General features: G+C 43.1%; 1 protein-coding gene across 1 annotated transcript in view; it reads left to right on the top strand.

Moving 5' to 3' along the window:
• Positions 1-1,710: 1,710 nt before the first annotated feature.
• Positions 1,711-24,991, top strand: part of EIF3H (eukaryotic translation initiation factor 3 subunit H) — a 127,652-nt gene continuing 104,371 nt past the window's right edge. The window contains exon 1 of the mRNA XM_050941160.1: positions 1,711-1,872. Within this exon, the coding sequence (XP_050797117.1) occupies positions 1,750-1,872 (123 nt within the window). The 5' untranslated portion in view covers positions 1,711-1,749. The remainder of the gene's footprint in view (positions 1,873-24,991) is intronic.

The raw sequence follows: 24,991 nt of genomic DNA, 5'->3' as shown, positions 1-24,991 counted from the left end.
TTGGAGTCTGTAAAAGTACTCTACGGTAGAGAAGGAACTGAGGAGAATGGGTTGCATGCACACTAGATGAGGTGCCAATGGGGCCGTGACACGGGCATTGTGCATGCATGACCCACACGGGCACTGCTGCTGAAACTCTCCCAGCGAAGGTGCAGAAATGCACCAACACCTGAAGTGGAGCACCCACAGGGACACACATCTTGAAGAACCTCAGTTACTGCACAAGAAGAATAACCTTCTCTTTGTATTTATTTAAAACAAACAATAAAGTTGACAAAAAAATTAATGTTTCCACTTTTGAATCTGATGAGAACAACATCCTGGTAGCACGGGTCTTTTGGAGCACAATTATTGGTATTACTATAGAGTATAAATTGCCATTGACCGGGTATTCTAGAATTTTAAATAAGTAGAAGGAAAGCTAGTCTTTTGTTTTTGCATAAAGTTCTTTCCAAAGTCTACTAAAACACAGGAAATTATATCTAATATTTCAACCTGTTCTGCGGAGGACACTGATCCCCCTCACATTTGTATCACTTCCTACAATATCATACCTCACAATGTACCACTATACACCTTTATGTAGGCTTCACATAAATCTAGCCTGTCAGGGTTTATCTACACTGGAATAAAAGACCCGTGGCATGGCTGCAAACTCAGCTAACTCAGGCATGCAGGGCTCAGGATATGGGGCTAAAAATTGCTGTGTAGATGTTTGGTCTGGAACCAGAACCAAAATATAAATTTGCCTAGGGTGCCATTTTCCCTAAGGCCAACCCTGACTAGGCCGACTTTAGGGGTGGGTGAGCGCCCAGGGTTCCATGGTCAGGGGGCGCTGTGGTCAAGAGGGTGTTGCTGGAGGGTGCCCTGGCAGTCACCAGGAAGTTGACTGTGCGGTGAGGAGGGAGTCTGCCATTGTGCTCCCCCACTATCAGCACTTACTAGTTGCCTATGCTTGTCCCACATCCCTTGCTCCCAGAACATATTCTGTTGGGAAATCCTCAGCACCAAACCCTCATTTTCCTCCAGTCCTGCCTGTTGGTGGATCCTAGTGTAACCCCTTAGCCTCTGATTCAGCCCTGGTCTTATGCAATCACCTGTTCTAGAGAAATGCCTTCCAACAACTGTTAGCGCTGGGACACGTGGCTGGTTTTGTACGCAGACCTATGTCAGTTGGGGAGTGACGTTTTCCTATCCCGACTCAGCCCCTAGTGTGGACGCAGCTAGCCCAGCACGAAGGTGCTCCTGCTGCTCCAGCACAGCTCCTTGCCCTAAGTGTAGCCACCCTGGCTATCCCCACATCGCTCACATAGAATCATAGAAGAGATAGAATCATAGATTATTAGGGTTGGAAGGGACCTCAGGAGATGGTACAACAGCCTGTGTAGACGCGACCTAGCGGCCACTCTCACCCTCACACTAACGCGTTCAGAACTGCCACGCGCGCACCACGTTTCTGTAATTGTGTGTCACGCGGAAACAGACACGAAGGGTGATCACTGGTGCACATGCGCGGCTTTCTCCGACCCGCTGCCCCGATTTTCTTTTGCGCACGCGCAGTGTGTCCCGGGACTCAGAGTATTATCTGCGCATGCGTCAAGCGGGAACCATCCACTCTACCTCGGCCCTTTTTGACCTTCCCTTAGTTTCCATCCGGAAGTCATTCACAACCCACCTCCGGGCACTTAGCCACGCTTCCGGTGTTCCATTTTTCTCTTTCCGGCCGGCGTGGGGGAAGCGTCTCTCAACATGGCGTCCCGCAAGGAAACCACGGTGGCCGCCAGCACCGGCTCCTCCGCAACCGCCAGCAAAGCCAGGGGCAAGGCTGCCCCGGGGGACTCGGCCGTCAAGCAGGTGCAGATCGACGGGCTGGTGAGTGAGCGGAGCAGAAGGTCTGTGCGGCCGCCTAGGGGCCGGCGGCAGCGCTGTTTGTAGACTCATCTCTGTAGGGAGAGTCGGTTTTCAGCACCCCCGCCCTGCGGGAGTGGGCGTTTTCATGTGTCCCCCTGGGGGGGAAGCGGAAGTGGCGCAGCAGAACGGGACACACATGCGGCCACCCGCTCAATTTCACCGTCATAGGATTTTAAAAACAATAAACTTTATGGTTTCAGTTATTTAAATCTGACATTTCACGGTATTGTAATCGTAGAGGTCCTGACCCAAAAAGGAGCTTTTTTGGGAGGAGGTTGCTATACTGCTACCCTTACTGCTGTGCTGCTGGCAGCAGCGCTGCCTTCAGAGCTGGGCCGTTGCAGAGCAGTAGTTGCTGGCCAGAATCCCAGTTCTGAAGGCAGATCCGCCGCCAGCAGCACTGCAGAAGTAAGGGTGGCATGGTATGGAATTGCCACCCTTATTTCTGCGCTGCTGCTGCCTGTAGAGCTGGATCCTCAGTCAGCAGCTGCCTCTCTCCAGCCGCCCAGCTATGAAGGCAGCCGCACAGAAGTAAGGGTGGCAGAGTATGGTATTGGCACCATTACTTCTGCATTGCTGCTGGCGGGATGCTGCCTTCAGAGCTGGGATCCTGGCCAACATCTGCCGTTCTTCTGCTGCCCAGCTCTGAAGGCAGCACAGAAGTAAGGGTAACAGCACCACACCCCCTATAAAATAACCTTGTCATACACACCCTGCAACTTCTTTTTGGGTTAGAACCCCCAGTTTGAGAAACGCTGGTCTTCCTAATGAATCTATATAGGATAGGGTAAAAGCACACAAAAGACCAGATTTCATGGAGGGAGACCACATTTCACAGTCCATGATGCATTTTTCATGGCTGTTAAATTTGATAGGGCCTTAGGTATTGGGAATGGAATATGTGGCCACCGGCAACCAGGGTCTTGCCCCCGTTTATTGCCTGCACTTTCTAGTGCCCTAGCATACTAAAGGTACAAAAAACCAGAATCACAGGATTGGTAAGAACCTCCAGAGGTCTTCTAGTCCAGTCCCTTCCACTCATGGAAGGACTAAGTATTATCTAGATTATCCCTAACAGGTGATTGTGTAATATGCTTTTAAAAATCTCCAAAGATTCCATAATCTCCCTAGGCAATTTTTCCAGTGCTTCACTACCCTGACAGCTAAGAAGTTTTTCCTAACGTCCTACCTAAACCACTCTTGCTACAATTTAAGCCCATTGCTTCTTGTCCTATCATCGGACATTAATGAGAAATTTTTTTCTCCTTCCTCCTTATAACAGTCCTTTACGTATTTGAAAACTGTTATCATGTCCCCTTTCAATCTTCTCCACACTAAGCAAATCCAATTTTTTAAATCTTCACTTATAGGTCATGTTGTTTAGACCTTAAATATTTTTTGTTGCTCTTCTGTGATTTTCTCCATTTTGTCCATATCTTTTGTGAAATGTGGTGCTCAGAACTTGAAACAATACTCCAGTTGAGGCCTAATCAATATGGAATAGAGCTGGAAGAATTACTTCTCGTGTCTTGCTTACAACACTCTTGCTAGTACATCTCAGAATGATGTTTGCTTTTTTTGCAACAGTGTTACACTATGGACTCATATTTAGCTTATGGTCCAATATGACCCCCAGATCTCTTTCTCCGGTATTCCATCCCAGGCAGTCATTTCCCATTTTGTATGTGTGCAACTGATTGTTCATTCCTAAGTGGAGCACTTTACATTTGTCTTTATTGAATTTCATCCTTTTTACTTCAGACCATTTCTCCAGTTTGTCCAAATCATTTTGAATTTTAATCCTATCCTCCAAAACACTTGCAACATCTCCTAGCTTGATATTGTTCGCAAACTTTACAAGTGTACTCTCTATGCCATTATCTAAATCATTGATGAAGACATAGATCAGAATCGGATGCAGAACTGATTCCTGTGGGACTCCACTTGATACGCCTCTCCAAGTTGACTGTGATACACTGACTACTACTCTCTGGGAACAGTTTTCCAATTCCTTTATGCATCCACCTTTTCGTAGCTCCATCTAGGTTGTATTTTCCTAGTTTGTTTATGAGAAGGTCATGGGAGATAGTACCAAAGCCTTACTAAAGTCAAAATATACCACATCTACCCCTTCCTCCCTATATACAAGGCTTGTTATCCTGTCAAAGAAAGCTATTGCATTGCTTTGACACTATTTGTTCTTGACAAATTCATGCTGACTGTTACCTATCACCTTATTATCTTCTAGGTGTTCACAAATTGATTGCCTAAATATTTGCTCCAGTATCCTTCTGGGTACTGTAGTTAAGATGACTAGTCTGTAATTCCCTGGCTTGTCTTTATTTCACCTTTTGTAGATTGGCACTATATTTGCCCTTTTCCAGTCCCCTGAAATCTCTCCCATCTTCCAAGATTTTTTGAAGATGATTGCTGATGGCTCAGATGTCTCCTCAGTCAGCTTCTTGAGTATTCTAGGATGTATTTCAACAGGCCCTGATAACTTGAAGGCATCTAACGTGTCTAAGTCATTTTTAACTTGTTCTTTCCTTATATTTTAGTCTCTGATCCTACCTTATTTTTACTGGCATTCACTATGTTAGATGTCTAATCGCTACTAATCTTTAACATGTAAGAAATGGAATGGGTTGAATTTCTCTTTCATCAATAATGTTTTGTGGCATTTTAGTTATAGATGTTTGTATCTACCATAGTATTGATGTTAAATCAATATAAATGTAACTGTGGGTAATTTAGTTACTTCTGGGGGAATTCTGCACCACTGTGCAATGCAGAATTTTTTAGAAATTGATCTTGTGCTTAGAGAATTTCCTTTCCCCCCACAAAAATGGACTCAGAGCTGTTGGCCGCCACTAGGGGCTGCTGGACCTGGGAGAGCCCAGCTCACAAATAGAAGACAAGACCAGGGGGGAGAACTGGAGGGTTCCCAGCAGCTTCATTTCCCAGCACACCCTGAAGGAAGGAAGCGGTGATGCGCAGGAAACTCTGTGCAAGCCTGGGACTCGGCATTGGACTGTTTCTCTCTCTGGATCCCTGGGCTCAGGGGTAAAGGGTGTTAGTGTCTGGGCTGCGGGAGGGTACAGCATGGCTCTGGCGGCGTGGGAGTCTGAGTTTCTGGGCTGAGGGGCCCTGCAGCTGACCTCTGGGGAGGGAGGGATGAGAGTGTCTGGGCTGAGGGGGGAGCGTGGCTGAGCTCTGAGAGGGAGGAGGTGTGAGTGTCTGGGTCAGAAAGAGCCCCATGTATGGGCTCTGGGGGGCGGGCGTGGCTGGGGCGGGCATGGCTGGGGGCTGGCAGTGAAACAGGAACTGGGTTATCATAGGGCTTTCTTTAACTCTACCTCTGGGGGAATTTTTGTGTGTGTCTCTATTGTTCCAGACATACTTGCTGACAAGTATTTTGAAATAAATTACCAAAATAATTGAAACTGGCATGATTATGTAGTGTAATTTTGATAAAATTAGCAAAATTTTAAAATATTATGCACAGAATTTCTAATTTTTTGGCACAGAATTCTCCCCGGAATAAAATTTGTCTAGAATAAAGGGTAAATGTGGGTCTCATGCAGAGGCCAGCCTCTGACAAAGGAGCCTGAGATAGGTCTTTGAATGAGGTCTGTAAAGCTCTAATCCTGATTCTGCTGCTGGCCCTGTGTCTTTAGGTATGTCAATCGACCTTTCTCCATTTCGCCACCTGTATCACTGGGATGTCAAGGTTAAATTAAACTTCCTAAGGATGAAAAGTATCATTTTCTTCTTAGTATTATGTAATCTGGCATTGCTAATTGCTTTCTTAGATTCATAGACTCTAGGAATGGAAGGGACCTCGAGAGGTCATCGAGTCCAGTCCCCTGCCCTCATGGCAGGACCAAATACTGTCTAGACCATCCCTGATAGACAATTATCTAACCTACTCTTAAATATCTCCAGAGATGGAGATTCCACAACTTCCCTAGGCAATCTATTCCAGTGTTTAACTACCCTGACAGTTAGGAACTTTTTCCTAATGTCCAACCTAAATTTCCCTTGCTGCAGTTTAAGCCCATTGCTTCTTGTTCTATCATTGAAGGCTAAGGTGAACAAGTTTTCTCCCTCCTCCTGATGACACCCTTTTAGATACCTGAAAACTGCTATCATGTCCCCTCTCAGTCTTCTCTTTTCCAAACTAAACAAACCCAATTCCTTCAGCCTTCCTTCATAGGTCATGTTCTCAAGACCTTTAATCATTCTTGTTGCTCTTCTCTGGACCCTCTCCAGTTTCTCCACATCTTTCTTGAAATGTGGTGCCCAGAACTGGACACAGTACTCCAGTTGAGGCCTAACCAGCGCAGAGTAAAGCGAAAGAATGACTTCTCGTGTCTTGTTTACAACACACCTGTTAATGCATCCCAGAATCATGTTTGCTTTTTTTGCAACAGTATCACACTGTTGACTCATATTAAGCTTGTGGTTCACTATGACCCCTAGATCTCTTTCTGCCATACTCCTTCCTAGACAGTCTCTTCCCATTCTGTATGTGTGAAACTGATTGTTCCTTCCTAAGTGGAGCACTTTGCATTTATCTTTATTGAACTTCGTCCTGTTTACCTCAGACCATTTCTCCAATTTGTCCAGATCAATTTGAATTTTGACCCTGTCCTCCAAAGCAGTTGCAATCCCTCCCAGTTTGGTATCGTCCGCAAACTTAATAAGCGTACTTTCTATGCCAACATCTAAATCGTTGAGGAAGATATTGAACAGAACCGGTCCCAAAACAGACCCCTGTGGAACCCCACTTGTTATACCTTTCCAGCAGGATTGGGAGCCATTAACAACTACTCTCTGAGTACGGTTATCCAGCCAGTTATGCACCCACCTTATAGTAGCCCCATCTAAATTGTACTTTCCTAGTTTATCAATAAGAATATCATGCGAGACTGTATCAAATGCCTTACTAAAGTCTAGGTATATCACATCCACCGCTTCTCCCTTATCCACAAGGCTCGTTATCCTATCAAAGCATGCTATCAGATTAGTTTGACACGATTTGTTCTTTACAAATCCATGCTGGCTATTCCCTATCACCTTACCACCTTCCAAGTGTTTGCAGATGATTTCTTTGATTACCTGCTCCATTATCTTCCCTGGCACAGAAGTTAAATTAACTGGTCTGTAGTTTCCTGGGTTGTTTTTATTTCCCTTTTTATAGATGGGCACTATATTTGCCCCCTTCCAGTCTTCTGGAATCTCCCCCGTCTCCCATGATTTCCCAGAGATAATAGCTAGAGGCTCAGATACCTCTTCTATTAACTCCTTGAGTATTCTAGGATGCATTTCATCAGGCCCTGGTGACTTGCAGGCATCTAACTTTTCTAAGTGATTTTTTTACTTGCTCTTTCCTTATTTTCTCTTCTAAACCTACCCTCTTCCCGTAAGCATTCACTATACTAGACATTCCTTCAGACTTCTCAGTGAAGACCGAAACAAAGAAGTCATTAAGCATCTCTGCCATTTCCAAGTCTCCCGTTACTGTTTCCCCCTCCTGACTGAGCAGTGGGCCTACCCTGTCCTTAGTCTTCCTCTTGATTCTAATGTATTGATAAAAAGTCTTCTTGTTTCCCTTTATTCCCATAGCTAGTTTGAGTTCATTTTGTGCCTTTGCTTTTCTAATCTTGCCTCTGCATTCCTGTTTTTTGCCTATATTCATCCTTCGTGATCTGACCTAGTTTCCATTTTTTATATGACGCCTTTTTATTTTGTAGGTCACGCAAGATCTCGTGGTTAAGCCAAGGTGGTCTTTTGCCACATTTTCTATCTTTCCTAACCATCGGAATAACTTGCTTTTGGGCCCTTAATAGCGTCCCTTTGAAAAACAGCCAACTTTCCTCAGTTGTTTTTCTGCTCAGTCTTTTTTCCCATGGGACCTTGCCTATCAGCTCTCTGAGCTTACCAAAATCCGCCTTCCTGAAATCCATTGTCTCTATTCTGCTGTACTCCCTTCTACCCTTCCTTAGAATTGCAAATTCTATGATTTCATGATCACTTTCACCCAAGCTTCCTTCTACTTTCAAATTCTCAACAAGTTCCTCCCTATTTGTTAAAATCAAGTCTAGAACAGCTTCCCCCCTAGTAGCTTTTTCAACTTTCTGCAATAAAAAGTTGTCTGCAATGCAGTCCAGGAACTTATTGGATAGTCTGTGCCCCGCGGTGTTATTTTCCCAACATATATCTGGATAGTTGAAGTCCCCCATCACCACCAAATCTTGGGCTTTGGATGATTTTGTTAGTTGTTTGAAAAAAGCCTCATCCACCTCTTCCACCTGATCAGGTGGCCTGTAGTAGACTCCCAGCACGATATCACCCGTGTTTTTTACCCCTTTTAGCCTAACCCAGAGACTCTCCACCCTTCCGTCTCCTATGTCCATCTCCATCTCAGTCCAAGTGTGTACATTTTTAATATATAAGGTAACACCTCCTCCCTTTTTCCCCTCTCTATCCTTCCTGAGCAAACTATACCCATCCACACCAACATTCCAGTCGTGTGTATTATCCCACCAAGTTTCAGTAATGCCAATAATGTCATAGTTGTATTTATTTATTAGCACTTCCAGTTCTTCCTGCTTATTACCCATACTTCTTGCATTTGTATAGAGGCATCTAAGATACTGGTTTGATCTTGCCTCCCAGCTTTGCCCTGACCCTCGTTCCTCTCTGCCATTATAGCCCGTGCTCCCTCCTGTTTCCAACCCATCTCCCAGGTCTTGTTCCCCACTTACCTGTGGGCTTTGCTCACCTGTCCCCGTCGAACCTAGTTTAAAGCCCTCCTTACTAGGTTAGCCAGTCTGTGCGCAAATAAGGCCTTTCCCCTCTTCGAAAGGTGAACGCCATCTGTTCCTAGCAGTCCTTCCTCAAATAGCATCCCGTGGTCGAGGAAGCCAAAGCCCTCCTGGCGACACCATCTTCGCAGCCAGGCATTCACCTCCATGTGCTTTTACTCTGGTCTGTTCATCACTGAAGTACTCTATGCTCTGTTCAAGTGGGATGGGGCAGCTCTGGCCAAGTAATGACAGGTAAGATCATAGTAAACTTTAAAAACCCCTACAACGCAGAAATCCCATCCTGGCATGTTTTAGTCAGGGGTATTTTTAATAAAAGCCATGGACCAATCAATGGCAATAAACAAAAATTCACGGCCTGTGACCTGTGCATGACTTGTACTATATACCCCTGACTAAAACTTTGTGTGTGTGGGAGGGTCTGAAGGGTGCCGTGGGTGCTACAGATGCTGGGGAGGAGGGGTCGTGGCCTTGGGCGGGGGGTGGGGGGACCACAGATGCTTGTGTGGGGTTGCAGCCCAGAGAGCACAGGGTTGGGGCAGGTTCCCTACCCGGCTCCTGGGAAGCGGCAACCCTAGCTCCACATGCAACCTCCACTCTGCCCCAAGCCCTGGTTCTGCAGCTCCCATTGGCTGGGAACTGTGGCCAATGGGAGCTGCAGGGGAGGGGGGTGCCTGCGGGTGGGGAAGCATGTAAAGCTAGAAGCTGAGTTCCTGTTGCCCTTCCGGGGAGGGCGCCCCTCCTCCCAGGTAAGCACTGCTCAGCCCTAATACTCCACCCCCTGCCCCCACACACACTCAAACTCCTGCTGCTGAGGGATGTGGGGTGGGGAAGGGCTGCCCGAGACTGCCCCAGCAGTGGCCGGTGCACCTGGCCATGGGGCTGCCCAAGCTGCAGAAGTCATAGAGGCCATGGAAAGTCACAAACACGGAGCCTTAATTATAACTTCTCATTACTGTTCCAGAATAACAGAGTGACTGGGTGAAGGGAGGTAAATCTGCCCATTAAAATAGTGACAGGTTTCAGAGTGGTAGTCGTATTAGTCTGTATCAGCAAAAAGAACCGAGGAGTACTTGTGGCACCTTAGAGAGTATTTGGGCAAAATGGGTTTTAGCCCACAAAAGCTTATGCCCAAATAAATTTGTTAGTCTCTAAGGTACCACAAGTACTCCTCATTAAAATAGTGTTTTTGGTTCTTGTGCTTGAGAAGAGACTCTACCAAATGTGAAAGGAGTGTAAACCATTGCAGTATTCTCTTCCTGTCTCTGCAGACATCTTGCAGTGTTGGTGGGGCTAGTAATAGCTTTCTTAAATGGCAGAAATGTGAAAACTGAGGAGAGTCAGGCAAATATCATGCTTCCACTGCTTGGGAAAGCTGAGAGCAACAGCAGAGGCAGCTACTTGAGCTGTTTCTGGGAGAGAAGAGTCCTGGAATTCCCACTAGACCAGGGGTCAAACTGGGGGTCGTGAGCTGCCAGCCTCCACTTCAAACCCGGCTTTGCATCCAACATTTATAATGGTGTTAAATGTATGAAAATGTGTGTTGTTTTTTTTTAATTTATAAGGAGGGGCGGGTTGTACGCAGAGGCTTGCTGTGTGAAAGGGGTCACCAGTACAAAAGTTTGAGAACCACTGCACTAGATCCTGAGATCTTGGAAAGATCCATGGTATCTTTGTCTATTTGAGTGGTTCTCAAAGTTTTGTACTGGGGACCCCTTTCACATAGCAAGCCTCTGAGTGAACCTTCCCCCCCCACCTTAAATATATATAAAAAAGTGTTTTTAATTTATAACACCATTATAAATGCTGGAGGCAAATCAGAGTTTGGGGTGGAGGCTGACAACTCTCGACCCCTCATGTAATAACCTCGCGATCCCCTAAGGGGTCTCAATCCCCAGATGGAGAGCCCCATGTCTGTAGTAACATGAGAATTCTCCCTATTGGATCAGATGCTTAAGAGGAAGTGTGAGAACCTTGCAGTAGGAAAATATGGGATAATCTGCCCCTTATGATGATGATTGTTGTTCGTGTTATTGTAGCATTTAGGAGTCCCGGTCCTGGACCAGGACCTGGACCTGTTTATGTTAGGACACATCCTGAACTCAGACAGGTTGAGCTCTGAAGCAAGAGGTCAAATGCCTCCAGAAATACCCCATCGGGAAGTTTTGTTATAATTATGACAGATACGGATATCAAAAACATTCAGAGAAATAGCCAACCCCGTTTTGAGTGTTGCTGAATTCTTGGTCTCAAGGGAAGGCAGGACACAAGAATGAAAGTTACTACCAAAAAAATGAAATATCTCTTCTAGAATCACTTTGTGCAATGTTACAAAAGCCTTCCATTATATTCTTTCATTCTATTTGAGTAAACAGTTTTTGTTACTCTCTCCTAAGCATTTGTTGTATTTTGTCTTTCTCCTTTTATAACATTTCTGATGTTCTGAACAGAATGAAGCTTGCTAGAATCTTTCACTGGGGCAAAGTAACTTGGAGATCAGGGGACTGATTCTCTGTAGTGCGGAGATTTATTTGATATTGGGGGAGAGGGAATCAGGGAGTCAGAACTTCCTCTTTCTCAGACTGCAGCTTCCCTAGTCCAAGTGTAAATCAGAGCAACCACATAGCTGCTTCAGGATATATTCCTGCCCTACGAGTTTACAGTTTAATAAATACTAAATAAGAGTAACCTTTGGAAAGTGTGCATACTGTTTGTGTAACAAATATTCATACATGAAGAAGGGAAACATTAATTTCTCTCTTTTTGTTAATATTTGTTTGATATGGTTACATCACTACCTGCACCTCTGTCCATTTTCTGCTCTCTGAGTGCACCTCTTCAGGCCTCATGTCTTTGCTTATCATGGGGCGGAAATCTGCGGTTCACCCACTCTTAGACTGGGCACTAGGCTACAGTACCATGTGTATGAGCTGTGCTTACCTAGCAGGTCTGACTGGGTTTGGCATCTGTTGTTCTTCCCTTCAGGAGTCTGTGACCAGTGGTTTATATAATGACCAAACAGTATTTTAAAAACAAAGTATTGTTTATTTTGCACTAGGAACAAAGATTTTAGAGAGGATTTAAAAACAGCATGTCTATCTTGCCATCAGGGATGGTAAGCCTTTTGGCAGCCTAATTTCTTCAGACACTGGAACAGCTGCTTGTGTCTTGGTCATTGGAATAACTCCTCTGAACAACTATCTTCCTCTCCTGTGAGGGACACTTTCTTTTTCAACAGCCAGAGTTCCTGTGACATTCTGTGTTCCCGGGCTTTGGTCCTTCTGGACAAAATTAGTTGTGCAGGTTGGTTGGGGAGGAGGGAAAATCTTCAAAGCTAATAGTTTGGCCTTTGTCCCTTAACTGTCAAGTGTCTGCTGCAGGGTGATTAATCTTGAGGTATTTAATTCCTTCTTGGTGATTTGTTTCTTACAGCCTACTATTAAAGTAATCCATACAGTAAACGTCCCAATAACCAGGCCAACATACAATATTCATAAATTACTGTAGAGCAGCTCCAGAGTCACTACCTCAATACTACTCAATTTTTTTTTTTATTTTACTTGAATTTCAGTGGTTTATTTTAAATCGTGTTGTATTGTGGATTTTATAGTGGCTTCCATTCAAGGATTTTTAAGTCCTTTGTAGGCATTTATGAATAAATCCTTAGGAATTCACTGAAAGGTAGGTAGGATTTTTAGCTTAGGTTGCAGGCTCACTGGGACAAGCACTATTCGTTTTTTGGTTTATGTAGTGTCTAGTGCTATGGGGCCCTGACCTCTGTGTACTACTGTAATATAAATAATTATTAATAGTGATTTCCCTTTTACAAATGGGAGACCTGAGGTACAAAGACAGCTTTGCCGACGTTCACAGATGTAGAAATGATCTAGAAATAGGACTTATATTTGACTACCTATATTTTAACAAAATAACTATAATTTTATGCTCAACTTTTTTGTCTTCAGAGGTGTTCCATCCAGAATACTACTGGGTATAACCATCAAGTTTCACTTTCTCCTACTTAGGGAGCAGGAAGAAAAACATTCATTATTCTTTAACTCAGTATGCAGTTCAATTTGAAAACTAGAGAACCATAGTAAGATTAAAAACACTGAAAATTATAAATAAACTGGCATTTTAAAGTTTTTAGACTGAGCTGTTGTTATTGTCTGAATTCTGAAGGCCTAATATGATCACACTTTTGATTAACAGCATATAAAAGTTGGAAATCTTGAACAAATGATTGTATGTATGCAAAAAGGTGTCTCTCCCACCTTCTTTAAATGTAAAAATACAAGTTCAGTTTACATATTTGGCATGAATCATCTGATAATCCACAAATTTTGATGCAAAAAGTATTCCTTTCTCACTGTGTTGATTTGATTTGTAAATTGGGCATTCTGAGAGAGTCTTTAGCTGACAAAGTTCCAGCTGCTGGGATTGCATTATAACTACACTGACTTGTACTCTTGGTAACTTGTACAAATACTTGATTTAATTGTTTTATAAAAACAATTCATCTATTTGACTAAAGCAGTTTTAATAGTTGTGCTTTTCAAGTGGTGAAAGGCATTTGGGCTTTAGTTCTATTCTTCACACCATGCAGATGACTTTTGGATACACCTTCATTTTGTATAATGTCTTTGGTATTATTGTGTTATTTTAATCTAGTGCCAGGGAGAGATTTGGCTGAATCAATGAAGAGTTGTTTGATTGGGGATTGGTCCTGCTTTGAGCAGGGGATTGGACTAAATGACCTCCTGAGGTCCCTTCCAACCCTGATATCCTGTGATTCAAGGGGCCCTAAGTTGAAGAAGAGGGAAAATGAGGCAGTGCGCCTGCAGATCAACCTCAGGCCATGGGGGAGTGCTCAGGAGATGACCGGTCCGCTTACAGTTATCAAAAACACACTTAAGTGCTGTCTCACTTTTCTTCCGCTGTAGAGGTGAAATTTTTAAGTAGTTTTACATAGAATCATAAAATATCAGGGTTGAAAGGGACCTCACAAGATCATCTAGTTTAACCCCCTGCTCGAAGCAGGGCAAATTCCCAGACTTTTTTTTTTTAAAACCTCAGTTCCCTAAATGGCCACCTTAAAGATTGAACTCACAACCTTGGGTTTAGCAGGCCAATGTTCAAACCACTGAGCTATCCCTCTGTCCCACCCATGTTCCTTTTGGTAGCCTGAGAAAAAAGATACTTTGGTCCCTGAAAATATGTGCAGACTACTTATGATAAACAATCTGTTTCACCTTGCATTTAATTGTGATGCTTGGGGTACCTTTCCCAGACCTGAAGATAACTCCGTGTGGCTCGAAAGTGTCTCTCTCTCACCAGCAGGAGTTGGTCCAATGCAAGATATTATCTCACCACCGTGCCTCTCTGATAGCAAAAACTGGGCATTTACTTCTGGAATACTGCAATATAGTTTTCTTTAGTAGTAGTCTTTTAATTTCCTGTTTGCCTGCAGTATTTCCATACACCCCCACTCCCTTGAAATCCATGAATATAATTAAAGGAGATTTTGGTCCTTAGAGCTGAGAAACTAACTTCTTTTTAAATCAGTATAGGTAGCTTCAGAGTGGAAAATAGTTGCTACTACTGGGTATTGATCTATACCAGTTATTTCATGAAGATTACTTTCAATATGACCAATCTTTAAGTGACTGTGCAATTCTTTTCAAAGCATCACTTTCAACACTTTGTCTTAGTATTTCTACCTCTTAAAACCAGGAGATAGAGGTGTATTCCCCTCTCCCACACCACCTACACTCATGGATTTGAATGATACTTTTTTTTTACCTTTATGTCCCACTTCCTATTTTTAGTCAGTTCTATAGTCATTGACATTTGATAGAATGTGTTTTATTGTGTAACCTTAATTCTGGCATTTGATGATTTTCCTGAATGTTTGACTAGACACACTTATCTCTTGTTTACTATAATAGTTTTGCAATTTATATGGGACCTGATCCTGTAAACACTTACACACTTGTGTAATTTTATTGGTTTGTGAAAATGTTAGTTGCCCCAGCTGAGAGACTTAGCACAACCTCCAAAGTTCTACTATGTTCCTTTGCTTTCATACAATTAGTAAAATAAAAATCTTTATTAAATAATAAAGAGCCTCCTGTGCATACTTCTGCAATTCTTTGATGCTCAACACTAATGGCATTTCTAATAACCAATTTAAAACATCAGAGGGGTAGCCGTGTTAGTCTGGATCTGTAAAAGCAGCAAAGAGTCCTGTGGCACGTTATAGACTAACAGATGTATTAGAGCATGAGCTTTCGTGGGTGAATACCCACTTTGTCAGATGCATCTGAGGAAGTGGGTATTCACCCATGAAAGCTCATGCTCCAAAACATCTGTTAGTCTATAAGGTGCCACAGGACTCTTTGCTGCTTTTACAATTTAAAACACAACACTATAAAGCACGTAGATGCAAGAGATCATATCCCTGAAGAAGAGAAACACGTTCTAGAAATATCTCTGTACTCTGAAGTAAATTAAGAAGGCTCTGTTAAGTCCACTCTGTTTCCTGATATTTTTAATGGTAGGAAATGAAATGTGATTAGGAAACTGAAGTATTAGCATACCAGATTACTTGGTATGGAATTAATCCATCAAACACTTCAGTGAGACTATTTGCATTGAGCAAAGGCATGATGATGGCAAATATTCATTATTCTTTTGAAAGGGTCTTTTGTATTGGGTCTTTTGACCCAATGTAGTACAAAGCAGAAGTTGCACAAATATCTCGAAATACAGTAGTGTGATCAGGTGAAACAGTGGATCATATACATAGATAGAAGAATATAAATGAGCATATCATGCAAATAACATGTTTGCTTAGATTTCATTTCTACTCTATGGTAAACACAACTGAGGTTGACTTTTTATGGTCCAGTGTCATTGACAGTACTTTTAAAATCTTCATTGGATCAGGAATAGGCACAAACAAGCTGGGATCTTTTTAAATCAGACATCGAGACTAACGCCAGGGATGATATTGAAACACTGTCATCATGTAGTCCCAGATAAATAGCTGAATGAAGTAGTTAACTGTCACACAAACAGTGACTAAAGTTTTAACACTTATATGCCTAAAGTTAAATATATATGTGACTTGGTTTTTCAGAACTGTCAAGCATCTGAAACGCCTATTAAAGACAATTGAGTTAACAAATTACCTGTATATGAGTTTTCAGTGCTTCTAGGTGGCCATCATGTTGTAATTTCAATTAAGACACCTATAACTTTTTTGTATTTTTTATTTAAGTAAAAGCTTTAGGCACCAAAATATTTCAGTTTTGGCCAATGGGTATTTTTTTTGTGAGAACTTCGGATGTTGTTGTAGGTCTTATCTATACTAAGTGTTTTTTATTTGCAAACCCCCAGTGTAGATGTACTGGGCTTGTGTAAGACAAGACTTATGAGGTGCTGATCAGACTAGGAGAGTAGTATGCTGGTGCGTACCCATTCCTGGGCTGAAGCAGCTGCATGTGTAGGTCCAGAGGGTGCTTGGGAGCATCCTAAGGTTTACATGTAGGACATGAGATCAAGAACGACTGTATCGTAGACCATTTCAGTGTGAAGGCTGATGTCACAGAGTACAAGGAAGCTGGGGGATTCTAGTACCATGGTGGGCACCAGCTCTGTGAATCCCTCCAGGAGTTGACAGGGTTTTCATCTGAAAGTCTGTAAGCTACTAGATGTCCTAGGTTGGTACTGTTCTTTGCCTCTCAGATGTGGGTGCATTAAAATGTTTTTTTTTTTTTCTTTTTTTCTTTTTTTCTGTGATGGAATGTTTTCTGCATCTGAGGCTGGAGGGGAACAGGATTGTTTTTTCACCTCTCTTCTCTTTTCTGCTGTGTTCTTCTGCTGGAGTCTCTTGGCTTGTGATTTGTCAAGTACCTGTGTGTGCTACGATAGGGTCTTTTGTTGTTTAGAAGGATAGCCCCAAGAACAGTGACGTCAAAGATCCTTCGGCCTGTCTCTCTTCCTTCTCTTCCCGTTCTCTTCATACATACTTCTGCCTACTCCCTCTGCATCTTTCATTGTTACTATTAAGCATCATCTTCCCTTGTCCAGCAAAGCATGTGTACCATCAGTGCAGAGGTGAAACAGGCTTTATAGAGTTCTGTCAAATGCACAAAGTAAACGTACTCGAAAAATAGAAATTTTTCTTCACTGAAAGGGGTTAGCCTTAGGGGTTAACGTGTTATAACTGTTTCCTTTGAAGAAAGAAATGTGTTTTTGAAGCTGAGGATGTTGATTCACAGTGCTATTATAGTGTGATGCTAGCTGAGTATTTTTTAGCATTTCATAGTGTTCTGCAATATATAATACACCTGTCTGTACTCATGCATTGTATCTTTGAGTAGTATAAATGACAGATAGTAGCACCAGAGTGTGTTAAAGACTATGGTGCACAGGACCAGTACTGCTCTCCTGTGTCTCTGCTTCTCTTTTTGTCTTGCACAGTCAGTCATGGTGGCACAGTCCTGCTCCTTGAGTGTAAGAATAGTTCAGAAAACAAAAGCCAATGAAAAGGAGCAGGAAGTCTTACATGTGCAAACCCTCTTTTGGCCACACCAATGGGGTCATTTATTTATTTATTTATTTTGCTGTTCTTGAATGAGACAATATAAGATGGCTGTTTATCTGGGATTCTTCCAGTTCATGGTCCATTAGCAGGTCCTCTAATGAACTAGTTTCAGTAGCACAAGAAGCCTATAGTGGGGGAAAGAAATTCTGTTTCTACTATTCTAGGGGCTTGTGTAAACAGGAAAGTTAAACCAATATAAGCTAGCTTCAAATGCTAGTGCTGTCCATACTGAGTGTTAGGTTGGCTTAACTGTTCTATTCGGGGTGTGTGTGTGTGTGTGTGTGTGTGTGTGTGTGTGTGTGTATGTGTATATATACACTTCACGCCCCTGAGTGACACAGCTGGATCAACTTAACTTTTTAGTGTAGATCTGGTCTAGAAGATGTGAATTTAAGGGCTTGGTTACACTTGCAGATGTAAAGCTCTGGGAGTTAAATCAGCCTTCGAAGACCACAGAAGGGAAAACGCTGCTGTGTGTTTACACTGTCAACTGCAAGCGCACTGGCGTGGTCACATTAGCAGCTCTTGCAATGCCACAAAGAGCAGTGCATTGTGGTAGCTATCCCAGTGTACAAGTGACTGCAATGTGCTTTTCAAATGGGAGAGGGGGTGGAGTGTGATGGAGTGAGTTGTGTGTGTGGAGGAGTGGGAAGACAGTGTGTCTTGGGAGGCTGAGTGTGTGTCAGCATGCTGTCTTGTTAGTTCAGACAGTAGCAGATTCCCCCCCCCCCCCCCCCCCCCCCCCGCCCCACAGCAGCGATCCACGCTAATGGTTTGCTGTGTCCCGGAGCAGATAAGCATGCTGGTTGTCAGAAATGGACCTTTGAAAGGGAATATCTATATGCCTGCAGCCGATTTCAAAACAATGAGAAGAGTGGCCACTTGACGTCAAGGGGTTATGGGACGTTTCCGGAGTGCCAATCACTGTGTAGTAATGCAACACCGTGTCCACACTGATGCCTGGGCGTTTCAGCCAGGGCGCAGCAAGCTTTATGCTTCTCATGGAGATGGATTACCAGGAGCGCTCCAGCTGCAGAGTCCAGGCATTCTACGTGCCTGGCAAGTGTGGACACATCAGGAGTTAGGGTACCTGGGGCTGCTTTAATGCACTCTAACTTGCAAGTGTAGCCATGCCCTAAATAGATATAGTTACACCAGTATAACTTCCGAAGTGGACATAGTTATTCTGGTATAAAAGTCGCTTTTTTCGGTTTAAGCTAAACCTAAAAAAAGACACTCTCAAGAGTATCCACATGGGGAATTATATCAGTTTAACTGTATTGGGTAACTGGTAAATATCTCCTGTGTAGACAAGTCTTTGACATGAGGACATAAACAGTACCTCTGAGTCATTCTCCTGCTTCTGAGATAGAGATTGCTGCCAAGGCCAAATCAGCTGCTACTTCACCACTCAAAGTCATTTGTCACTTTATTTTAGGTGTACACAAACAGGGTATTCACTTTGGAGGAGTCCCAGTTTTTAATGAAATTTATTCCATATTTGTACACATTCAGGTATGCTGTAAAAGATTCACTTGCATAGTTGGTGAGTGACATGATTTCATAGTCTTGGAATTCTGCAGATTGTTTCTTGTGCACTGTTAGACTCAGCTAAGCAATTCTACTCTTGTTGCCGAAATTGGTCCTTGGGAATTGCAGAATTTCATATGCTTTACTTTTCAACTTGTATAATGTATTATCTATAATTTTGAAACATCAGGCATGGTTGGAATACAGTACTGGGGCACGGATGCACTTCTGAGCGCCCCGCCCCCTCCATGGGTATCTGAATATATGTAGGGTCTAAAAAGAGCTTTGATATTGGTTGACTCTGACTGCATAAAAGTCAGCCTCTCTGCTTCCATTTTTGTATCTAAAATGGGGGAAATATCTACATCCTGGTTCTGAGAATTAAAGCTTAAAAAAAGTCTTGTAGTTGGAAAAACAATATAAATCAGGGGTGACCAACTTGTGGCTCCAGAGCCACATGCGGCTCTTCAGAAGTTAATATGCAACTCTTTGTATAGGCACCGACTCTGGAGCTGGAGTTACAGGCGCCAACTTTCCAATGTGCCGGGGGTGCTAACTGCTCAATCCCTGGCTCTTCCACAAGCCCTACCCACACTCCACCCCTTCCTGCCCCCTCCCCATAGGCTGCAGTGCAGTCGCTCCTTCCCCCTCCCCTCAGAGCCTCCTGCATGCCACGAAACAGCTGACTGGGAGGGATGAGAAAGTGCTGATCGGTGGGTGGGGCTGCTGGGGTTGGTGGAAGGTGCTGGGAGTGGAGTGGGGGAGCTGATGGGGGGCTGCTGACATATTACTTTGACTCTTTGGCAATGTACATTTGTAAATTCTGGGTCCTTCTCAGGCTCAGCTTGGCCACCCCTGATATAAATGCCAAGGGCAGATCTTCACTACTTGTGGGATCGGTGGGTAGCGGTTGATCTATCGGGGATCGATTTATCACGTCTAGACACGATAAATCGATCCCCGATCGCTCTGCCGTCGACTCCGGAACTCCTCCACTGCTGAGAGGCGGAAGTGGAGTCGATGGGGAGTGACGGCAGTCAACCCCGCACAGTGAGGATACGAGGTAAGTCAATCTAAGATACGTCGACTTAGGCTACACTATTCTCGTAGCTGAAGTTGCATATCTTAGATCAATTCTGCCCCCTCACCCCAGTGTAGACCAGGGCTAAGTGTTGCTATTAGCAGAACAACGTTGGAGCTTGTAAATAAGCTGTAGGAGTGCAGTGAGGGAGTATATAATGAAAGGTTATATCATTGATAAGTATACAACATTGAGGAGTTCAATAAAACAAAAACATCTGGTATCATTTGGCACCATGAAACTAATGCCCTGACAAAAGAATTAGTGTTCTGCCTAAGGGCATTGAACAGTGTTACACCTCAGGGCTCAAAGGCGAAATATCATTTGACAATAGATTTTATGGTTTGGAAAGAAAATTGCACACTCCCCTTCTGTGGTCAACAGTTGGGCTTCATTCCTTTCTGCACTTGTGATGTGTGTGTCAGACTGGCAGGGCCGGCTCCAAGTTTTGTGCTGCTCCAAGTAAAAACAATTTCCTATGCCCCCGCCCGGCCTGGCCCCGCCCCAACTTCATCCCTTCCCCACCTCATTCCAACCCCTTTCCCAAATTCCTTGCTCTGCCTCCTCCCCCGAGCCTGCCACATTTCCCCTCCTACCCCTCCCTCCTTCCCAGGCTTGTCTGGGAGGGAGGGGGGAGAAGCAGAGCGGCGATGTGCTTGGGGGAGGAGGCGGAGGTGAGCTGAGGGGGGACTGGTTCCTCTGGTCCCCCCCTGGTTACTTCCCGCGGCCCTCCTCGCGCCCCCCCACCGCCGCAGCTCACTTCCACTCCGTCTGCTCCACTGAGTGCGCCGCCGCTCCGCTTCTGCCCCCTCCCAGACTTGCTGCCAAACAGTTGATTTGTGCGGCAAGCCTGGGAGGGATGTGGGGGGAAGTGGAGCGGCGGCGCGCTCGGGGGAGGAGGTGGAGGTGAGCTGGGGAGGAATGGTTTCTCTTCCCCCCCCCCCGGGTTACTTTCTGCTGCCCTCCCCGCGCCCCCCACTCCCACAGCTTACCTCGACTCACGGCCAGCTCCCGGCTTTTTCCCCCCAAGCAAAAAAAAAAAAAAAAGAGCCAGAGTGCCACCCCTTGGAAAGTGCTGCCCCAAGCACATGCTTGGAGTGCTGGTGCCTAGAGCCAGCCCTGCAGACTGGGCTACTGCATTGTAATTATGTGTGCATAGCTGCTGAACAGGCTGATTATGGTCTGATCTTGGTGCTTATTTGCTGGTTTTACTTTGCTACCAAGATGAAGAATGTGCATTTTCACATTTTTTAAAAAAATCATTGTTTTGCAGTTATATAATACTTTTAATCTTCAAAGTATTTTAAATTAATCCTCTGACCACTACTATGGGCATTATCTCCATTTTATAGATGAGAGCTTGAGTAATTTGCCTAGAACTGCAGAGGGAGTTTGCATCGGGAAAGATTGGAAATCTGTCCGTCTACTGCGTATTCCCATGCACACTAGAACATTGTTAAGGATGCACATTTGGCATTCTCCTGGCATTGTTACAAAATTGAGTGTCTACAGTGTTTGTGAGCCAGAGTGTCACAACGCAGGGAAAAGAGAGACAAAATATAGCAGACAGCTGGCAAAATAGTATGGTACCTAACCTGAGTCCTGAAAAGTCCGATGTATTTAGGTCTGTAGTATAAAACAAATGCAGTTATATGCCCAAGAAAAATGTTAATTAAATTTGGCAAGAACACTGATACTTGGTACAAATAATAATAATTATTTTTCAAACTGTTTTAAAGGCTGCTTATTTTCAATTTTTTGTTGTTGCTTAGGTCCAAAGCTTTCTTCTAAAGTAACTCCCAATCTTGCTCTGCCACAAATAGTATTTTGGGTCCAGTTTAAATGTTTCTCTCTTTTCTACTCACCCTCCCTCCCCCACCTAAAAATTGCCCTCTAGACAAAGGTATGATTGTCAACATAACTCTGCCACATTTTATTTCATGTAGTGTTAAGATTATAGATGTATATGCTTTTTATTTTTTACTAATGCTTAGCAATTCTATGAGTACTTCCAGTATTTAGCAAATAATAATAAATTTCTTGAATTCTAAATTAATGAAATGGGCAGCTCAGCTTACTGTTGTAGAATCGATAACGTGGGCAAGTTTTAAGATATATTTGGGAAATTATTTGTTTAGATATGCTTAGTAACTGCCAGATGTTCCTTTTTGTGTTTGGGTAAACCCATTGCCTGCAACAATATGCCCATAGTTAAAAATACTCCTTTAAATTGCCTTTGTGTTTAACCATACACATCATTGTGGCTTAACATGTAGTGAAATACAAATACATGTAAACTGAAATATTAGAGATATTGATTAAGCATATTAAAATACTCTGACTACAGCCTGACGAGTATTAGCATGGTGGTCTGAGCATACTACCAACGATTTCACATTCTTTCATATCTCAGCCACTCAGTAATTAAGGTGGTGACTAATTTTCCATTCAGAGCCAGATTTTGCCTCCCCTTCTAAAATCCACAAAGGAATATTGGTATCAAAATTGGTAGGATAGATGTGAGGCTGAAGGAAATTATGGTTTACTGGGCTGCTCACCTGGGATGAAATGTGTTAGTGTTGCTTTGGAGGCCCTTTGGAGCCTCCTAAATTTTGCAGGGGTGTTGGTGCATTCAGCAGCATGGAACCTCTCTTGTGTGTGCTGGTGTATACCTCCATTTCTTTAATAGGTATTAGTCAGCTGGCCCTCATGATCTCAGAAGGAAGAGTGAATGACCCTTCTCCCAAACCCTCTTGCTTTTCCATCTCATGCTGTGAGTGTTTAAAAACAGCTAAGCAAATTCTCAGCAATAATTAGTTAAGGTAGATTAAAGTTTTGAGTGTTGTATTAGTTGCATATTAGTAATTTAAAGATAAAAATCCTTGTAGAAATGTTATCAAAAATAACCATTAAAAGGGAAGAAATTCAGAATTGAGATTACACTTTCAAAAGACTCAAATATTTATCAATTTGTGGTTTAATGTACCCAGGCTACCATAACTATGCCCCAAAAATGATGTCTTCAGAAAATCATATGACCTTATCTGTCCATATTTTCCCTTATCAGTGGTAATAAAACTAGAATGCTCTTAATCATCCAGTACTGCTATAGAGATAATAAATAGTGCCTAGCTCTTTTATAGTACTTCACTTTGTACACATCAAAGTGCTTTACAAAGGAGGCAAGTATTATTAGTCCCATTTTAAAGATGGGGAAACTGAGGAAAAGAGAAATGAAATAACATTCTTTTTCCATGGTTGCACAGCAGGTCAGTGGTAGAGCTAGGAACAAAACCCAGGTCTCCTGAGTCCCTTCCACTGGTGCACACTGCCTCCTTTTAGGGGAGATTTTTCTATGTCTCTAAACCTGTTAAAACAAAACCTATTCACATAATTTTCAGTGAAGACAAGTGCCCTGGACATGTAGAAACCTTCACTTTCACAAATAAAATAATAAATGATGGAAAATGACATAGTCGTCATACCAGTGTGTCACTTTAATGACTGTTATACTGAATGCATGGAAAAGGAGGGATCCCATAATTCATATGCTTAAATGCAATATTTTACTTCAGCACATATAATTTCTTTTTCAATCCCAATGTTGAGGCTAGGATCCTGAAATAGTATTGGGTGCCTCTAAATCTGAGAGCATTTTATAGTGCTGTATATAGACGAAACAAATGTATTTTGTTTCATTTAGTTCTGTCGTGTTCTGTTAATTTCTTAAGGCCAAATAAGTGTGGATAACTGTCTCTGGAGGCTTTCCTCTACTTCAGAATGAGGGTAAAAATTTAGCACAATTCATGTGAAAAATAGGTGGTTGAATTATAAAGTTTACTGCTGTTGCTTTTGGCTGTCACTTGTAAACCTTTTCATACGCAACTGCAAAAAGCTGAAGCCTGAAAAGTAATCCTTTTATTCACAGATGGCACTACTAGCTCGGTAAGTACTGCAAATATTTGAACTCTGGTAGTTCACTAATATAGCAGAACACATTTTAGCATACAGCTGACAGCTAAAAGCATAGGACTCTTTTGTACCAACTGGAAAATATTAAATTGAAACTATAGCTTGTGTCTAATCTCCCTAAAATGCAGATATTTTGTGCAGTAAGTGAGCATGTTCATAAGCTCTCGCCCCCAAAACAATGGTAATGTATTGACTTTTGTTCTAAAAACATGTCATAAAAATACTTTTTTTAAAATATTAAATGTTTTCAGAAGATTCAGATTTTCTAACCTATTTGTGAAAGTAGCAAAAATAATTCACCGAAAAATACTTAGTGACAAAGAGTCCTGTGGCACCTGGTAGACTAACAGAAGTATTGGAGCAGAAGCTTTCCTGGGTGAATACTTGGTAACACTCTGTCAGTAATGCTCTGTCTCCATTGTAACTAGGACGACTGTAGGGCCTTACACTTGTTGCAACCCCATCATTGCTTCCTGACAGTATGGTAATTATATCTAATGCCCTGCTGCTCAAACAAGTGGAATCCTGGGTCTGTATTATAGAAACATACCTACAAGGCAAAAAGAACAAAAAAACGGTCCCTCCCCCTTAGCTCCTGTACCCCCCTGCTGTCCCAATCCTGGGCTCTCACCCCACCTACCCACCCCCACCCCAGCGCTGGGCTTCCCCCTTTCCTCCCCACCAGTGCCCTCCCCCCCACCCCACTGCTGCCCCAGCCCTGGGCTCCCCCCCACCAGTGCCCCTGCCCACACCTCCTGCCGCCCCAGCCCTGGATCACTGGTAACTCACTCCCAGGGCAGATCATTCAGCAGGAATTTTGGATGTGCACAAAACACAGACAGGATTGGTTCCCATATGGTTACAGCGCTGCAATAAAGTGGAACAATTTTCAGCCTGTGTGATTGGAGGATATCTGGATGCATATTATAAGACTGTCCTCCATAAATGAGGAAAAGTTGAGGTGCCTTTATTATTCTTTTGTTTCACTCTTTCTTTCTATGGGAATTTGCCAATGCAATATCACTGTTTTCCTTTTGAACAAACAAAAAGGCAATG

Source organism: Gopherus flavomarginatus, chromosome 2 (assembly GCF_025201925.1).
Source record: "Gopherus flavomarginatus isolate rGopFla2 chromosome 2, rGopFla2.mat.asm, whole genome shotgun sequence".
Lineage (NCBI taxonomy): Eukaryota > Metazoa > Chordata > Testudines > Testudinidae > Gopherus > Gopherus flavomarginatus.
This window is presented reverse-complemented; position numbering and strand designations above follow the sequence as displayed.